Source organism: Zingiber officinale, chromosome 8A, assembly GCF_018446385.1.
Source record: "Zingiber officinale cultivar Zhangliang chromosome 8A, Zo_v1.1, whole genome shotgun sequence".
In the NCBI taxonomy this organism is placed as follows: domain Eukaryota; kingdom Viridiplantae; phylum Streptophyta; class Magnoliopsida; order Zingiberales; family Zingiberaceae; genus Zingiber; species Zingiber officinale.
Window position 1 is genome coordinate 60,334,516 of NC_056000.1, and position 18,874 is coordinate 60,353,389.

An 18,874-nucleotide genomic window follows, 5' to 3' on the forward strand; every position below is an offset into this window, starting at 1 on the left:
TGCCGTGCAGACGGAATAGAACTACGACCCCGCACAGCAGCCGAAAGGAGTTCGACACCACTTGGTGAAGAGAAATATGAAAATATTTACAAACAGCAGAAAAGAAAGTGTGTATCGGGAATCGCAGATCGGTGATAAATTGGTCCCTGAAAAAGGTTATGAAACCAGACAGCGTTCATCCAGACGGTCAAAGGCAGAATGAAGACCAATTTGATAGTTTGGTGGAATTTCATATGCAGCCCTCATACTCTCCGCATCCCTTGAGTCGAACCTAGACTCAATGGAGGTGTACCAGAGTCCAAGGACGACGGTGGGAGGCTGAGATGACCTTGCCATCGAAAGAATGAAAGAACAAGATCGAAGATGAACAATAAACTAACAATAGACCGAATCGATCGAAAACCTTACGAGGAAGATCACACAAAATTAATCAAAGGAGCGGGAGATTATCGGAGTATAGGAGGATCACCGGCAAATAAGCGAAATGCCACAATGGCGATGCTCAAAGACGAAGGCACGAAGTGGAGACGACGACGGCACACGCGAGGCTTATAAACCTCACGGCCGATCGCACTCAACCGTTCGATCCAAGATTTCGAAAACCTAGAAGAAGATATTATCATGGAATTCAAAAGGGACCGTGGAATTCAGCAAAGGATATCCACCTGTCTTGTCAGGCGTGCTGCGGCAGAAAGAGGGGCACGTGGCATGCGGCAATCGGGTAACATTTAATGAATTTAATTAAAAAGGGATGGTCGTGTGCTTGGCCATAATTGTCAAGGATTTACACGGGCTTCGAGAAATATGGGTGATGTCAACAACGACTGAGACCGCTCGAAGAAGCGCGTTAGGAGAATTCTTGAGTATCGCCGCTCATTGCCCCCCTCTGCATAGAGAATGGGTTACCGGACACCCTGATTGTCCATTTGCCATGGTTAGATAACGACCGAGCGGCGTTGGTTGATGCACCGATCAGACATTATGGACCGAACATTTCAATCGGACGTAAATATCGCCAAGGACCAGTTGTCTAGTTAGTCGGACCTATAACCTCCTTCGACTAGTTTGAGGAGGAGGCTTGTGATATGGTGATAAGGGAGCCCACCTGTCACGGGTCAATTGACACGGTGCCTGTCAAAGTTAAGGTGGTCAACACCGAGCTTATGATTATCCTGGTCGACAAATTAGTGGCCGAGCGGATATCACACGGTCGGTCTGAGCATCATGGGCGGGTCGGCAATAAAACGAGCCACTATGATCGCCCGTCCGATGCAAGAAATTACATTACACAGGAGGAGACGAGAAAATAAAATAGAACACTTCGATGGGAGCTAATACACACTAAAACAGAAAATAAAAGGGAGGGGGAGCTTAAATAGAGCAGGAAATATGGAACTCAACGAGAGAAAATCGCAAGCACACTAAACTAAACAGAATTAGTTGCCGCGAAGCGAAATATTAGGATATATAAAAAAATCATAAGTTTAGTTTAATAATTAAAGAAAATTATATAAAAAATTTTGTAATTAATTAATATTAAACCCCTAGTTGAGCTCGCTAATTGCTACTGGATTTGGCGCCAGATTAATATTTGACTTAAAGGCAAATAATGACTAAATTACACGTACGGAAATTTAATTTAAGAAAGAAAATGAATGATTCGATGGCAACAACTTTAATTAATTAATTAACACTAAACCACTAGTTGAGCTCGCTAATTACTGCTGGGTTTATCCTTGACTTAAAGTCCTGATTAAGCTCGTTTAGCATCATTAATTTATATATATATATATATATATATCCTAATATTTCGCTTCGCGGCAACTAATTCTGTTTAGTTTAGTGTGGTTGCGATTTTCTCTCGTTGAGTTCCATTTCCTGCTCTATTTAAACTCCCCCTCCCTTTCCATTTTAATTTCCACTCCAACTCGATCGAAACCTAATTAACATCTCCTCGATCGAAACCTAATTAACATCAAATTAAACTCATCATGGCTGTTGCAGTCGTCAACAATAACGATATGCTAATTTCCTCTTCCGCCTTCAGAACCAGCGCCAGCAGAGTCAAGGTTCGCTCCGTGTGGGCTCATAACCTCGACGAGGAGTTCGCCCTTATCCGCTCCGTCGTCCCGTTCCACCCCTTCGTCGCATTGGACACCGAGTATCCTGGCGTCGTCGTCGCTTCCAAAAATCCCTACTGCACCCTCACCCTCTCCCAGCGCTACGAATTGATCCGCGCCAACGTCGAGGCCCTCCGCATCGTCCAGGTCGGTCTCACCCTCTCCGACGCCTCCGGCAACCTCCCATGTGCCATCTACAGCGATGGCACTTGTGTGCGTTACGTGTGGGAATTTAATTTCCGCGACTTCGACATCAGCCGCGACCGTTACGCCCCTTCCTCCGTCGAGCTGCTCAAGGCTAATGGCATCGACTTCCAAAAGAATCAAGTATGGGGCATCGACTCTTGCAGATTCGCCCAGCACTTGGCCACCTCCGGCTTGCTTTCCTTTGGTCATTTTTCTCCCGTCTCCTGGGTTACCTTCCAAGGCGCCTATGACTTCGCCTTCCTAGTGACATGCTGACATGCTGACATGCGCCTATGACTTCACGGAGGATTGGAGCGGGTGGCCTCTACCGTCCGAGTTGAGCAAGCAGTGGGCTCTCGACATCAGTCCGGCTCCGATAGCTTATTAACATGGCAGGTGTTCTACCAAATAGCTTCTCGTGTCAATCCACAACTCATCCATCGCCCAGAACACATGGGAGCAGTCTTTGACCTCCAACTGCCTTAGGGTTCATGGTTTATATATCACAGTTATACGTTGATAGTGGTTCAGCATCACATTAATTCTTTGGATCATGAGTAGTACTTGTTGTTTTGCTTTGTCTCGACGAATCATTTATTGGCTACATGAATTCTAATTTGGAAAGAGTTTTGATTTGGTTATTATTTACTTGTATGGGAACCAATTTCTTGATTTTTTTTTAAAACCTAATTTATTGTATAGATTTACATCATACTATAAGACTGCGAAGGAAATTAACTTTCTTAACAATTAAAATAAATGATTTCTTTCCTTTTATTGATAGTTATAGTAGCCTCTAGGGGTTTATAATAAGTATTTTAGTGAATAGTGTTAGTGTTACATAGGTGATCGAACGGTGCTTTGCTCACCTATTAGGGTGAGATCCGATTCTCTGTCTGTAATTTTCTCTGTCCTCGTGTCTTACTCGTTGCCCTTAGCCAATCGTTGGTGGCCTCCGGTCGTCAATCGTCATCCTGATTAGAACTATACCTTAGGGGAAGGTAAACCCGGGGGTCGCCACCGGCGGAATCCGGCCGAATTTGAGCGGCCACTCAGATTGATGGCGGAGAAAAGCTTGCTCAGATCCAATCAGATTCCAGCGCCGATCACACCGGTGGCGACCCTCTTTGGTTCATCTTCCCCTTAGGGTATAGTTCTGGTCGGGATGACAGCCGGAGGCCGTCGATAATAGACTGGGCGACGAGTGGGACACGAAGACAGATGATATTAAAGGCAGAGGATCCAATCTCCTACTAGGATAAGGGAAGGATGGCCAATGAGAGTACATGAAAGGGGTGGCACAGTCATACATGGGATGGAAGGCACTGTGCAAGAGGATTCGAACTCTAATAGATCATAACTTCTTCTTCTTTCTTTTTTTTTATTTTTATTTTTTGGATTTAACCACGTGGCCTTAAATCACTCAAATTGAAACTCTTTTAAAGATATACAATTAATTAATAGGTGAAATTTATAACAACTCAATTTCATGCCTAAAAATATACTGTTTAAGACGTTTTGGGAGGCTTCGAAAATCTTTTTCCTTTTTTTTTAAAATTTTTTTCTTTCTGTTAAAGTTATTTTCATCATGTTATATCTTAGGATTTTATGTCATGACGTGTACGAGCTAGGCTTGCCACAATGCTAATTTCGTTCTTTGCTCGTGAATTGTAATAATGTTAGAACAAAATATAGAGAAAAACTAACTAAACTACATGTATACCTCTAAAGTACTCCACTAATGTTATATACTTATCTTAGTACTGACCTGGAGGTCAAAGAACAAGGAGAGTAAGCACAAAGTGCAAAGTACAGAGAAAAAATGTGCATGAAAATATAATAAAAGAGAACAACATAATTTACAAATTATATTTCTATATCATTCGTCTTGTATTCTTTTCTTAAATAATTTTGTTAATTCTCCTTAATTTCTCATTTTCAAACATTACCCACATTATAGTCTTATTTTATCGAACAATTAATATAGTTTATTAAGTTGGTGAATCACATATGTAATATATTCATTAAAGACGTATCGTATAAAGAAAGGGTGAACAACTTACAATTCACCTAATACGAATATATCATGTATAAATGTAAATATATAAGGGTGAGTGACCTGCAACCCACCCGAGAAGGATCGATGCATTGTATATGAGAGTGAACGACCCACAATCCACTCGTAACGAAATGCATTGTATGTATACACGTATACATACATATATAGGCTGAACGACTATCAATCCATCCAAAAGAAATGTATCATATCTACAAGGGGTGAACAACTAACAATTCACCTAATAAGAAATACATCATGTGTATGCACATATATAAACACATACAGAGGGTGAACGATGACAATCCACCCAAAAAGTGTCTTACATAAACATAGAGAGAACGACTTGCAATCCAACTCGTGAGGAAAATCATCTCAATTTAGTCGAAGCCGTGAATGCGCAGAAAGACTCAAAAGTCACATTTAAAGCACTGAATCAATGCTCTATATTTATATAGAACTACTTTGATTATTCATCTAGCATAAATAATTCATCTCTTTAGAACCAAAGATCTACAAAATAAAAGTTACACTCGTTTCTTTATTTATTTACTTGAGAAGTTGCTGTTAGGACCGAGAGAATTTAAATATCTCCATAATGATATAATATTATCCACTTTGGCCTTAAACCCTCAATTTTATTTTTGGACTTTATCCAAAAGGGCTCATATCAATGAAAATATCTTTCGCTTATAAGCCTATGATATTTCCCATGTGTTTTTATTGTGGAACTTTATTTGTAACCTTGTAACCCAACAATCTCTCCCCTCAAACAAAGGCCCTCAAGCAAAAAGCCTATCCGTTTGACATTCGATTCTCGACTCACCAAATCTTCTTATCCCTTGGTCCAATTGACCTACTAGGTTTTCTTGCCCCTTGGTCCATCTGACCTACTAGGACTTCCTTGCCACTAAATCCAAGTGACTTACTAGGTCTTCCTTCCCTAGCCATAACTAGGGGTTTTTTGCTTGGTTGTTTACTAGGACTTCTTGCCTATTGTATGATCCTCTTAATTCAGGCACGAAAGTCCCCATTTCCTTTGTTCGAGGTCAATATTATTCTCATATGGCTCGATTAGACCATAACCCTTGTGAGCAGTCGACAGTTAGACCTTCTGGAAGTCCGGACTATGATACCAATTGTTATGACCAAAATAATTTAGATATCTCCATAATGGTATAATATTTTCCACTATGGCCTAAGCACGTACATGGTTTTATTTTTGGGTTATACCCAAAATGTCATATACCAATGAAGATATCTTTCCTTTATATGCCCATAATTTTTCCATGTGTTTTCAATGTGAAACTTTATTTGCAGCCTTGCAGTCCCAACAGTTGCATACTTCTTACGAGCACTGAGTCGAAGCTCAAGGCTACAAATAATTATGCAACTCCTTTAGAGGGCAGAACCAAAGCTATAAATTATAGATAATCACACAACTCTTTTAGAGGGTGGAATCGAAGCTTTAAATTACAAAGAATCACACAACTCTTTTAGAGGGAGGAGTTGAATATCTAAACTACAAATAATTACGCAACTCTTTCAAAAGGAGGAGCCAAAGCTTTAAATTACAAATAATTAGGCAACTCTTTCAAAGGATGGAGTTCAAGCTCTAAACTATAAATAATCATGAAACTCTTTTAGAGGGAGGAGCCAAACCTCTAAATTATAAATAATCACGCAACTCTTTTAAAGGAAGGAGATGAAGCTCTAAACTATAAGTAGTTACACAACTCTTTTAGAGGGTGAGATGAAACCCAAGACTACAAATGATCACATAATTCTTAGAGAGCAGAGCTAAAGCTCTATAATGTAAGTGCTATATTTATTAACTTGACAATTAATGTCAATGATAATGAGCATCTTTCAAAACACAGAGTCCAGAACTCTAAATATAATGGTTGAATCTATTATTTTATTAATTAATATCGGTTCTAGCGTACTCTTTGAGCATGGAGTTGAATTGTTGATATATATAATTAGTTTCTTAATTCATTAGTTACATAATTAATTAGATACTCAAATATTATGGATCTCAAATAAGAAACAGACAAAATAGGAATTAAGAATAAAAGGACAAGCAACATTGATGTGAAGCCACAAGTGTACTGCTATATCATCAAATAATAAAAAGATATCGATCCACAGAGACTGTTGATTAAACATTAGTTCGTTTCACAGGATGAATTATCTAGACAATTGGAAGGTTGGTTAGAAGCTTAAGAACTATGTTTGAGAGAGAGGGAAGGAAAGAGAGAGTAAAGAGAATAGAGAGAGAAAGAGAGAGAGAGAGAGAGAGAGAGAGAGGTCAAGGGAGAAGAGTTGGTTGGGGGAATGATTCTAGGATTTCAATTTCACTGTAATACTAGTTAATGTTACTATGAAATATTCATCTACCTGACTCCATGCTTATACTCGTGTAGTGATTCTAATAAAAGTCTGGCACAACCTGGCACAGGTCGCACCACAGAGTTAACACTAGTTCTAACACCATTAAGTAATGAAGTAACTCTAGAAAGTCTAGTAAAAGAGATACCCTAGGGCCCCTGGTCATACAATCGCTAAAGTTATCTAATATACTTCCTAACGGTAGATTAATGATATTAAGTAGAAGACATAATTTAAAGAGTCTTGTTAAAGGGTTACCCTTTGTCATAGGGCCCCTAGTCATACATTCACTATATTACACAAGTCAATTCCTAACATTAATTTGGAAAACTCCTAAAACTCTAATTAGCCTCTCTAGGAAAGAATTGGTCTCTATATCAAGGCCTATATAAAGTGGGGTAATATCGATGACCTTTCTCACTAAGAGCACAATATGTTCGGTTGAATGGGTATCCTCTATCATTAAGGATCCTCCTGTTATCCAGTCCAATCAACCTTAACATTGAGACAAATCCCTCACATCTATATGCATTCACCACATACATATTTCGTCAAACACATATAAGACTCAACACACATAGAACAAGTTATAAACATTTCATTGAACAAAGAAATAATAAAATATATACTTCATACATGAACAACACATCATAATTACTCCTTACATCTTAAGAATTGGAGAATCTACTCCATTACAAGAGAATACGACTAAAGGATGAAGAAAATAGCAAACTACAACTCAAGATATAGAAATATTGAGAAGAGTGTTAGGATGTATACTAAAAGCCTAGCTTTTTTGTATGAACATTTATTTTCACTACAAGAAAATCCCTCATAGACATCGGTGGAACAACAACGGTTTTAAGCAAAAACCGAAGTCTTGGAGTATTTTACGCCGATTTTTTCATAAACCGGTGTCTATGAGTGCAGATTTTCGCTCATAGACATCGGTTTTTTAGGCGATGTCTATGAGCGCATTTTTTTCATTAATATACACCTTTTTTAACAGCGATTTTAAAACCCGGTGTTAATGAACCAAAATAAAATATTTTAATTTTCCCACCAGCCAAAATTTGCAACACTTCATAAAGTTCCCTCCAAACCTAAACCTATATCACACCCCTTCCTCCGACCATCTCTCTCAGCCTAAACCTAAACCTAAACCACTGACCATCTCTCTCAGCCTCATCTCCCTCTTCCCCTATAGGCACTCTAGTTATATGATCAATGGGGTCAATTATTACACGAAAGAACGTGATAATGCACGAGTTGTTCAAAACTCATAGCAAACAGTGAATAAGATTGTAAGCAAAAGTATACATAAATTGATTATTTTGTACATATATGATATATGTATATATTTAAAGTTATTGTATTTGGATGCATGACAGGATGATTATATTGTCCAAAAGAAGGATGGTAAGTTGTCCTTTACCAAACCATTTGAAGATATTCTCACGAATGCCTTGAATTCTAACGAACATGGTGGACGTGTGAGAGGCATAGGAGCAAATGTCACTCCATCATCCTTCTTCAAGGTTGCTAGAGAGAAGGTGCAAATTGATAAGGATGTTTATGATAGGCAACAGAAAGAGTTTAAGCATGATGCATATATACACTAATTATATTTCTTTGTGTAGTTTTCACTGGATTTTGACTATCATCAATGTTGAGAAGGAGATTATTTTTTTTGTTGGATCCTCTTAGTCACCGCATTCGTGATCAAGATTGGAAATACGTTGTCAACATGTAAGTTTTTTGGCTTCTTTTCTTACCTTTGTTGAAACATGTATGTATTTTGATGTGGCAATACAATTCCCACGGGTTATATGCATGAAGGGCCTTGAAAATGTATAATGTGGAGGCAGGAAGGAAAGGGAAAAAACAACCAACATGGGTAGTTGTCAAGGTATGTCCTTTTGATTAGCAACTACTTCACTATCCTTGAAGGAGTTATTCCAATATTTCTTTTCTAACATAGGCTCCTCAACAACCGAATGCGGAGCAATGTGGTTTTTATATCATGCAATATATTAAAGATATAATTGAAAATTTTGGAGTTGACCACAAGGATTCACTTCCAGCAATGGTAATAATACAAACTCATATTTGATTTGATTGATTATGAACTTCTCATCGCTTTTCCCTCATTATATCATATCTTGTTGCTGCTGTGCTTTTCCCGTGGTGCTTGATGTGTTTCTATGTAGTCTTTGAACTTCTCTTATGTGAGATGAACAAGTAGATAGATCCCTTTTAGATATTCGTTGCTCTAGTTGTTGCGCTTGGGGTTTATGATCTGATCTTTCATTTGATTTCCTCTAGTTCTACAAAGCTTATGTCTTGTTGAAAGAACAGTCTTGAATTTGTCGAGTTTGTTCTTAGAAATGATTTCATAAGCCTAGCTCGAAGAGGATAAAGTTTGAAATTCATGTTGACTAGTTAGCATTGTATGCCATGAGACCATGGAGAGATGTCTTGGGACTAACTATGTACAACCATTATGCTTTAGAAAATGTCATTGTTTCACAGTGGAATGAGATGGTTATGCTGAGTACCCGTCAAGCGAAATTCAAGATAACAAGAAGTATTTAATTATATTTTCTTATGTGATGCATTTTTTTCTTTTCTTTTATTATGTTTATCTAGTGCTTGTATGGAGGTGCTCAGAAAGGACCCCAGTTAAGAGAGTTGGATCGTGGAGCTGATATCATTATTGCTACACCAGGACGTTTGAATTGTTAGAGTGTATACTAAAAGCCTAGCTTTTGTAAACATTTATTTGCTAAAATAAAAGAATCATATTGGTCAATATCTGCATTTATTTATTAAATGTAATTGTTCAATTAATTTATATAGTAGACAACATGAAGTGTGGTGTCACACTTAGAAGATCATGTTGTCAGTTCTTTATAAATTATAAACAGTTGCTCGCGACTAAGATAGAAAGGAACAAACTATCAGTATAGTCGTGGTGTAATTAAGTATTAGTTTATCTTAACTAATAAATTATACTGATACACTTTAAGTGTATTGAGTAGGATCATTTAGGTAAGTTCTTTTTGTACTGACTTAGTAAAAGAACTAAACCTTAGTTATTATGGAAGTGTGTGCTCTTAATCCTAATATAATAACAAGCACATATATTTAATATTTATTTCTTTGATTTATCAAAGGGTGAGGTTTTGCTCGATAAATCAATATGTCCGATAAGTTGGGAAATGATATTACTTATAGTGTGTGTTGTTGATTATAAAAGGAATCTGTGTCCTAGTTATCTAGGTTGAGAATGTCCCCAAGAGGAGTTCATAAGGATTGCCATGTTAAACCCTGCAGGTGGACTTAGTCCGACATGACAATAAAGTTGAGTGGTACTACTCTTGGAGCTAGATATTAATTAAGTGAGTTGTCAGTAATTTACTTAATTAGTGGACATTCATAATCTTAAACACAGGGAGACTAACACACTCATGATATGAAGGAGCCATAATGTAATTTGGGATTGGTGCGGTAGTGCGGTAATAACTCTTTAGTGGAATGAGTTGTTATCGATGAACTTGAGTTGTGTGTTCGGGGCGAACACGGGTTACTCATGTGCATAGGAGCTCCAAAACCAATTTCTCCTCTAGATCCCTGTCGTAGCCTCATTATAGCCTCAAGTCCATCCAAATGAAAGACTCTTCTTGGTGTCCAAGAAGGGAGCCGGACCATTGCTTGGTGACCAAGCAATGGCCGGCCATATCCTCTTCAAGGGGCCGGCCCTATAGCTTGGTGACCAAGCTTGTAGGGGCCGGCCACAATAATTCAAAAAGGGAGGGTTATTTTGAATTTTTAAAATCTTCTCTTTGTAGAAAACTATAAGTTTTAAAAGAGAGATTTTAATTTTTAAAACTTTCCTAATTTGAATTTGGCCACATGTTTTAATAGAGAGTTTTAAAAGTTTTAAAACTTTCCTTTTTTAACCATCCTCATGGTTTAAGAAAAAAAGGAGATAAGTTTTAAAATTAAAATTTTCTATCATCATGTTAAAAAAGGAAATTTTATAAGAGAGTTTTTAAATTTTAAAACATGGTTTTAATTTTAGAAACTTTCCTTTTTAACTCCTACTTTAGGAAAGAGAGCTTGTAAAATTTTATAAGAGTTTATCTTGTAAAATTTTATATAAAAAATATTTTTTCCTTGCCTTTTAATGTGGCCGGCCACCTTGCTTGGTGCCCAAGCAAGGGCCGGCCAATAGGATTCAATCCCAATCCTAAAACAAATAGGATTGATCTCAACCATTGATTGATGATTAATTCAATCAAGAGGAAGGAAAAAGGAAAATAAAAAGGGAAAAGGAAAATTATTAAAATCTTTCCTTATTTGCCTTGGGCAAGTAATATAAAAGAAGGGGTAAGGGGGGCTTCATGGGATACAACTCTTATTCCATTGCTTGGGTGATCTCTTGGTGGCCGGCCCTCTCCCTTCTCTTCTCCCTTTGCTCTCTTTTCTATTAGAGGTGGTGGTGGCCGAAAATTGCAAGGAGGAGAAGGACTCTTTTGGGTGGTGTTCATCTTGGAGGTTCGTCGCCCACACAACGTCCAAGGCGAGGCGAGGAATACGGCAGAAGATCTCGAGGTCATTAGCATACAAAGAGAAGGTATAATTAGCAATTGTTTTCCGCATCATGCTAGTTTTTCTCTTTGTAAGAATTCTAAATACAAGAGGCAATTAGATCTAGTTTTTCGAAATAGTTTTTCGAGTTTTTGTTTTCTTCTTTTTCGAACTTGTGTTTCGATTGTTCTTTTTGGTTGACCTAGAGTTATTTAAGGAAATAAATATTAGCTTTCCTTAAAAGGCTTTGCCTAGGCGGTGGTGGTTGCTCCCATATCCAAGAAGGCCATGTGCCTCGCCATGCAGTCCTGGAAGCCGTTTTTGGAAATTAATATTTATGGAATTAATAATCTAGGTAGGTTTGAATCAATAGTGTTAAGTTCCACTTGCGATTCAAATCTAAACCATTAAGAACAGATAAGTTAAATTTGGAATCAATGATGTTAAGTTCCGTCTGCGATTCCTAATTTAATTTCTAAAGAACACAATAGGTTATTTAAGGAAAGGTTCGACACTTGTACAAAAATTTTTGTACAGTGGAACCGGTACGTTTTCCTACGATTAACCAACATGAATGATATTCTGAATATGAAAAGATTGAACCTCCATCAAGTACTGATTAATTAAATTGCAACTACAAGAAAACTTTGTTGTAATAATTTCTGGTTTGGAATATATTAAGTTCCCAGGAATGATAGATCTATCACTATATGATGTGGTTGAGATAAATGATGAATGTGTCTCTTTTTAAGCATTTAAATTAGTTATCTTGTTACCTAGTGCTGTTACTACTTTTTTAACTATGATTTTTGGTCTTGGTTTACTAATATATTATTTATGTGTTTTTACAGTTTACAAATCTCAAGTACTCCAGAGTTGAAATTGATAAAATGCGGTTTGAGTGGGTTGAATGCATGCTAGATTACATTTGAGTAGGAAAGGTATTTGATTTTTGAAAACTTTGGATAATGCATGCATTTGCATGGAATGTAAATTGTGTATATTGTCCCATGTCAATTTCTTTCTGATGGTGATATTCTAGGACTTCTGCAGCATGTATAATTCTTCTATTTTTGTTCTTTGCTGTAGTTAAGTAGACCAAATGATATTTTTGTTTGACAGATTATAACAGTGGATGTTTTAACTCAGAAAAATAGGCATTTGAAGGTGAAAAGTGGTGAGATTAGGGAAATGAAAGGCACAAGAAGAATGAAGCAGTATAGCAAGTTGAACAGATTTCGATTCTCATAATTTAATGTAGCCTCAGCTTGATTTTTGACTCACGATGTTCTACCTTGATGTGTACAATATCTATTAGCTTTTGATGTAAAAAGAATGTTTGTGTATTTTATGTATATTGTTGTAAGAAGAATATTTATGTAATTTGTGAATATTTGCGTATTTTATGGATACTGTTGAATGAAGAATATTTGTGTAATTTATGAATATTTGTGTATTTTCTTGGATACTGTCGGTTTTTCACTGTTTCGGAAATCGAATTTGTGCCGTTAAAAATACTGATATTACGTCGGTTTTCCACCGCTACAAAATCGGTGTCATTATCTAATATTACATCGGTCGTATACCGCTGCCAAAACTGGTGTTATTAACATTTACATCAGTTTTACACTGTTGATGAAACAGTGTCGTTAAGTGATACTACATCGGTTAATAACCAATTCGAAAACCAATGTCGTTAAGTGATACTACACCGGTTTTAACCCGATGTCTAAAATGGCAGACCTTTTACATCGCCTTCATAGACATCGGTCGAAAATGTAATAGATAGCGGTGGAAAATCGATGTCTATGAAGGTTTTTGTTGTAGTGTTTGAAATGAGAATCACATTGGTCAAATGTCTGCATTTAGTAAAATGTAGTTGTCAATTTAATTTATATTGTAGATAACATGGTGTGTGATGTCACACAGAAGATCATGTTATCAATTCCTTATAAATTATAAATAGTAGCTCACAACCAAGATGGATTGGGACAAACTATTGGAATGATTGTAGTGTAATTTGGTACTAGTTTATCTTAACTATAAAATTATACTAGTACACTATGTGTGTATTGAGCATGATCATTTGAGATTGTTCCTTTTATATTGACAGCATAAAAGAACATAACCTCTGTTATTATGGATGTGTATACTCTTAATCCCGATATAATAACAAGCATATATACTTAGTATTTATTTCTTTAATTTATCAATGGGTGAGATTTATTCGTTAAATCAATAGACTTGATAAGTTGGTAAATAATATTATTTATATAATATGTTGTTGATTATAGAAGGAAACTATGTCCAAGTTATCTAGGTTGATGATGTCCTATTAAGGAGCTCATAAGGATTGTCATGTAAACTCTGTTGGATCGAGACGCGCTAGAGGGGGGGGGGGTGAATAGCGCTCGCGGCTATTTCGTTCGATTCGTAAAACACTCGAGTAAAGACGCAGCGGAATAAAAATAAACAACACAAAGACACAGGTTAATTTTACTTCGTTCGGAGCTTAAGGCGACACCTACTTGAAGGCCCGCGATCCTTGATCGCTTCCGGTGGGCAACAACTATAAGTTTGAAAGTATACAAAGATGATTTACAAGTAATGCAGTAAATAATCTTATACCGACAATGGAAAATACTAAATTGAAGCTTCGGGTTGTCGGTGTCGAGTTGCAGCACTTCGGGACGAGTTCGTTAGCAGCTAAATGCAGAAGGAAGACTTGAATGTTGATGTACTGAGCTGCTGGTCGAACCCCCTTTATAAACAGTGTTCAAGACGCCTTAAAAAAGCTCCAAGGCGCCTTAAACGAGAATTTTATCCCGATCTGCTCGCTGGGATAATCCTTTGACTGCCGCGACCTGAAGGCGCCTTAAACCCTTTCAAGGCGCCTTCAAGCTATCTAAGGCACCTTCAACCCATCCAAGGTGCCTTAAGCCTGCTCTTCGTGCCAACTCAGGATTTTGAACCCGAGGCGCCTCCAAGTCCCATGGAGGCGCCTCGGACACTGTTCATCCGAGGCAAATCTTCGTTATTTTGTACCTGCAAGATATGTTAGTCCCAAACAACATCCTGCAACACAAAGTTAGCACAAATAACAGTATGGATAATAAAGAATGTTTAAGACAGTCTCCGGACTGTCCGGGTCTGACTTCGGATTTACTACCGGAAACCCTAGGTCGACTCGACGCCTACTGTTCCCTCTACGGGGAACGCGTCCTCACCTACTCCACTCAGGAGATTTACCTGCTGCCAGTACGATCCTCCAGATCGACTGGACTTTTGCTCAGCACTCGACGCTTCCGGACTTTCTGCTGGACATCCGCTTCCCGACCAGTCCAGTCTTTCACCTGGTTCGCGACACCAGGACTTTCCACCTAGGGTTACCACCCCTTAGGACTTTTGCCTGAAGCCATCGACCTGCCAAGACTTTCCCATAGGATTACCGCCCCCTATGACCTAGGGTTACCACCCCCTAGGGTTTATCCCTTTGCCTAACCACAGTTAGGACTTTCCTAAAATCCTCAAGTAGACTTATTAGAATACAAAACACCTTAACTTTGAATTCATTTGCCATTATCAAAACACGAGTTCGATCGTCAGATGCTTCCCGCACCAACAAACTCTGTAGGTGGACTTAGTCTGATATGACAATGAAGTTGAGTGGTACTACTGTTGGAGCTAGATATTAATTAATTGAGTTGTTAGTAACTCATTTAATTAATGAACATTCGATATCCTAAACACAGGGAGATTAACACACTCATGATAAGAAGGAGCCCATAATGTAATATGGGATTGATGCGGTAGTTCAATAATAACTCTTTAGTGGTATGAGTTATTATTGATGAACTTGAATTGGGTGTTCGGAGCGAACACAGGAAGCTCAAGCTCATCAGGAGGCCAAAACTAATTCCTCCTCTCGGTCCCTGCTGTAGCCTCTATAAAGCCTCGCGTTCACCCATTTTGATTTTGCTTCTTACCCAAATGAGGGGCCGACCACATCCTTGCTGGGTGCCCCAGCAAGAGGCCGGCCAAGCCCTCTTGGTGCCCAAGATGTGGGTCGGCCAAGACATTCTTGGTGCCCAAGCATGGGGTCGGCCATACAAGAAGAGAAAAGGAAGTTTTGTTGAAAATAAAATTTTGTTAAAATATTTCCTTCTATAGCTTTCTACAATGGATTAAAAGAGATATTTTAATTTTGTTAAAATCTTTCCTTTTTTATAGTTATCTACAATGGTTAAAAAAGAGATTTTAATTTTGTTAAAATCTTTCCTTTTTTTAACCAACCATTATAGGAATAAAAGGAAGATTTTGTTTAAAACAAAATTTTGGTATAATCTTTCCTTTTATAGCTATTTACAATGGTTTAAAAGAGATATTTTAATTTTTGTTAAAATATTTCCTTTTTTATAACCATCTGCAATAGCAAATAAAAGGAAATTTTATTAAAAACTTTCCTTATTAGCCACTAGCAAAGATTATAAAAGAAGAGGAGGGTGGTGCCCAAAAACTAACACAACCTAAGGCTCCTCTGTTATTCTTTTGTGTGGACGGCCCTTCTTCTATCTTTTTCTATTGTCTTCTTTCCCTAAAGGACAGCGGCATCCATCCTTTCTTCTTCATTAGGGCCGGTACCCTTATGGAGAAGACTCTACCTTGGTGGCCGGTTGCTTGGAGGAGAAGAAGAAGGAGGAGGAAGCCTCTTCACTTTGTATTCTTTGGTGGTCGAGAGCTTGGAAAAGAAGGAGAAGGTCAGGTGTCTTCATCTTGGTAGATCATCGCCTATACGACGTCCAAGAGGAGGAGAGGAATACAGCAGAAGATCAAGAGGTCTTTAAGCTACAAAGAAAGGTATAACGAGTTAATTGTTTCCACGGTGTACTAGTTTAGTTTTTCTTTATATGGATCTTGAAATACCAACACAAGAGGCAAATGATTTTGTGCTTCGATTGAGTTCTCTATAGTTAAACCTAAGATTACTGTAAGGAGTTTAAATATTCAATTTCTTTGAAAGGCTTTGTCTAGGAAGTGGTGGATGATCCCATAACCAAGAAGGTCGAGTGCCTCGCCAACGACCTGGAAGCCAATCCTTGAAATAGATATTTAATCAACTTCTATAAATTGATTTAATTTCTGAAGAACACATGAGTTAAACTTGGATTAATAATGTTAAGTTTCATTTACAATCCAAGTTTAACTTCTAATGAACACATGGGTTGAACTTGAATTAATAATGTTAAGTTTTGTTTGCAATTCAAGTTTAACTCCTGAAAAGCACATGGGTTGTTAGGAAAAGTTCTGTGCTCGTACAAAGTTTTGTACAGGGGAAACAGAATGAAATTCCGAGTAACACCCAACAAAGAGAGTGTCTTATCCTTGAAGCTTAGAATATTTAGAGGTGTTCCCTTGCTCCAGAAGTAGACAGATGGTTCAGATCGGCAAAGATGCAAGCTCTAGGGTTTCCACTAGAAGGTAAAACCCTTCCCAAAGGAAGGGGTGGAGCCCCAAACCAAGGATAAGTGAAAAGGGGAGAAAATCTGCTTTTATAGGCAGGGTAGGGGGCATGCCCCCTTACCCTTAGCCCGTATGACTATGTCATATGGTACGGTCGAGATGTGTAGACAGTGAATGGGGACAACATGACCGTGCCTGTGAGGCACTACCAACCGTGTCCCTTTCTGTGAGTGAGCGACATGACCCTGCCGTGTCACTCTCTAGAACAAGGGTACGACCATGCCTGATACGCACAGCCCTGCCATGGCTATCTCTGTAAGGGGATCATGGTCGTGCCTATAGGCTCTACCGGGCCATGTACACTGCTGTGGGAAGGGCATGACTGTGCCTTAGGGCATGACCTTCCTATGTTGATTTCCATACAAAGCTGCTCCATGCATTCTTTTTCCATTCTCACTCCAATTTATGTTCTGTCAATAAAAACAAGGAAAGAGAAGATCTCTAAACAAATACAATGGAAGTAAGATATTATAATGAAATAGGGTAAAATAAACATAGATTATACTCATTAAATGCAAGTAAATGTTCGCCTAGTAATGCTTAAAAATATATATAATCAATGCACATCACACTCCTATAGTTAAATCTTTGCTTGTCCTTAAGAAAAAGCTACAATCTAAACTCCTATGGTTAAATAGTACATCATACTCTCTAGCAAATTAGTCTAATCCTATCAAATGATTTCATTGGTGAGCAATATACAAAAGTTGTTCGAGTATGACCTAAAAAATACTTTTCCATGCTCAGTGTAATAGTAGTATAAAAGTTTTAAGTTTCAATCCCTAAGCCTAGTCAAGTTGAACTAAGTGTTCCTTATGCTCCAAAAGTGGTAATATAAGATACGCCAAATTAAATAATAAGTGTTATTGGAGAAATAAACTTATTAGACTTTTTAGAAATTTTTAGAAATTTTCTATGATTTATTCTGAGCTTGGATGATATGTTTTAAGGGGATAGATCTATTAAGCTTTGTGAAAGACTGTTTGGTATACCAATTAAGTGGAAGTTAATTAATAAATTAACTTAGGGTTTAATTAATTAACCCCTAAGTACATAAAACACAATCTCCTCTTTCCTTCCTCCCGAATTCCACTCTTCACTCCTCCTCTTCTCCTCATCTTCATCCATCGTTATCCATCTCTCGATCCCGAATCGCATGGCATCGACCGACACTCGATCGATTAGCATGAGTTATTGAGGGAGTCTCCAGTCTTCACCTCACTTGTGCCTTAGCCTCTCCTCGTTGGCCGATTTCCCTTTCACTCTGCCGTCTCCATCTCTACCACGCCAACCACCACCTGACACCGTCGCTCAATTGCGCCGACGTCACTTGACTGTTGCCGCCCTTTTTCTAGAGTATTTTTGAGTCGTGCCCTAGCTCCCATCACAGATGCCGACTCCTGATCCACCGACGCCGACTCTCGATTCACCATCTTTGTGCCTTAGATTTGCTACTGCTGCACCTTCCACTCGAGCGCCGACAAAGCTGTTAGCTATTGTGTGTCGCCGTCGTAGGGAGAAGGAGAATCGACAAAGGATTAGTGCACTCCTTTTCCCTTGTTCGTGGAGTTGGGGGGAGTCACGGATCTTACATCTAAGAGGTCTGCCATCTCTTCTTCTTCACCAGATCTGGCAACCACGACTATTGATGCCAAATCCAGCCACCAACCACTACACCTAGCCTGTGTGCCGCTGCATATCGTTGTGAGCCATTGCTAGAAGAACTGTGTGCTGCCGCTTGTGAACTGCTGCCATTGTTGCGGTCACACCGGCCACTAGTTGCTTCTGATTTATCAAGCGATAGTAGGTCGACGAACTAAGGTAAGATGTGTTTGATATTGGGTTAATACATATTGGATTTCATTTTTGTATTAGATTGAGTAATCTATTGATGATGGAGGTTTAAGTTCATAATCTGCTGTAGCTTGGTTACTGGGTGGTTGGTTGATTTAGATGATGTCATGTTCGTTCATAGGATCGTTTGATTGAGTTGTAATGGATTGGTTAA

General features: G+C 38.2%; 1 protein-coding gene across 1 annotated transcript; it reads left to right on the forward strand.

The window, feature by feature from the left end:
- Positions 1–1,991: 1,991 nt before the first annotated feature.
- LOC122010883 (probable CCR4-associated factor 1 homolog 11) lies at positions 1,992–2,582 on the forward strand. Its single transcript, XM_042567352.1, has one exon. The coding sequence runs from the start codon at positions 1,992–1,994 to the stop codon at positions 2,580–2,582; it is 591 nt and encodes a 196-aa protein (XP_042423286.1).
- Positions 2,583–18,874: the final 16,292 nt, after the last annotated feature.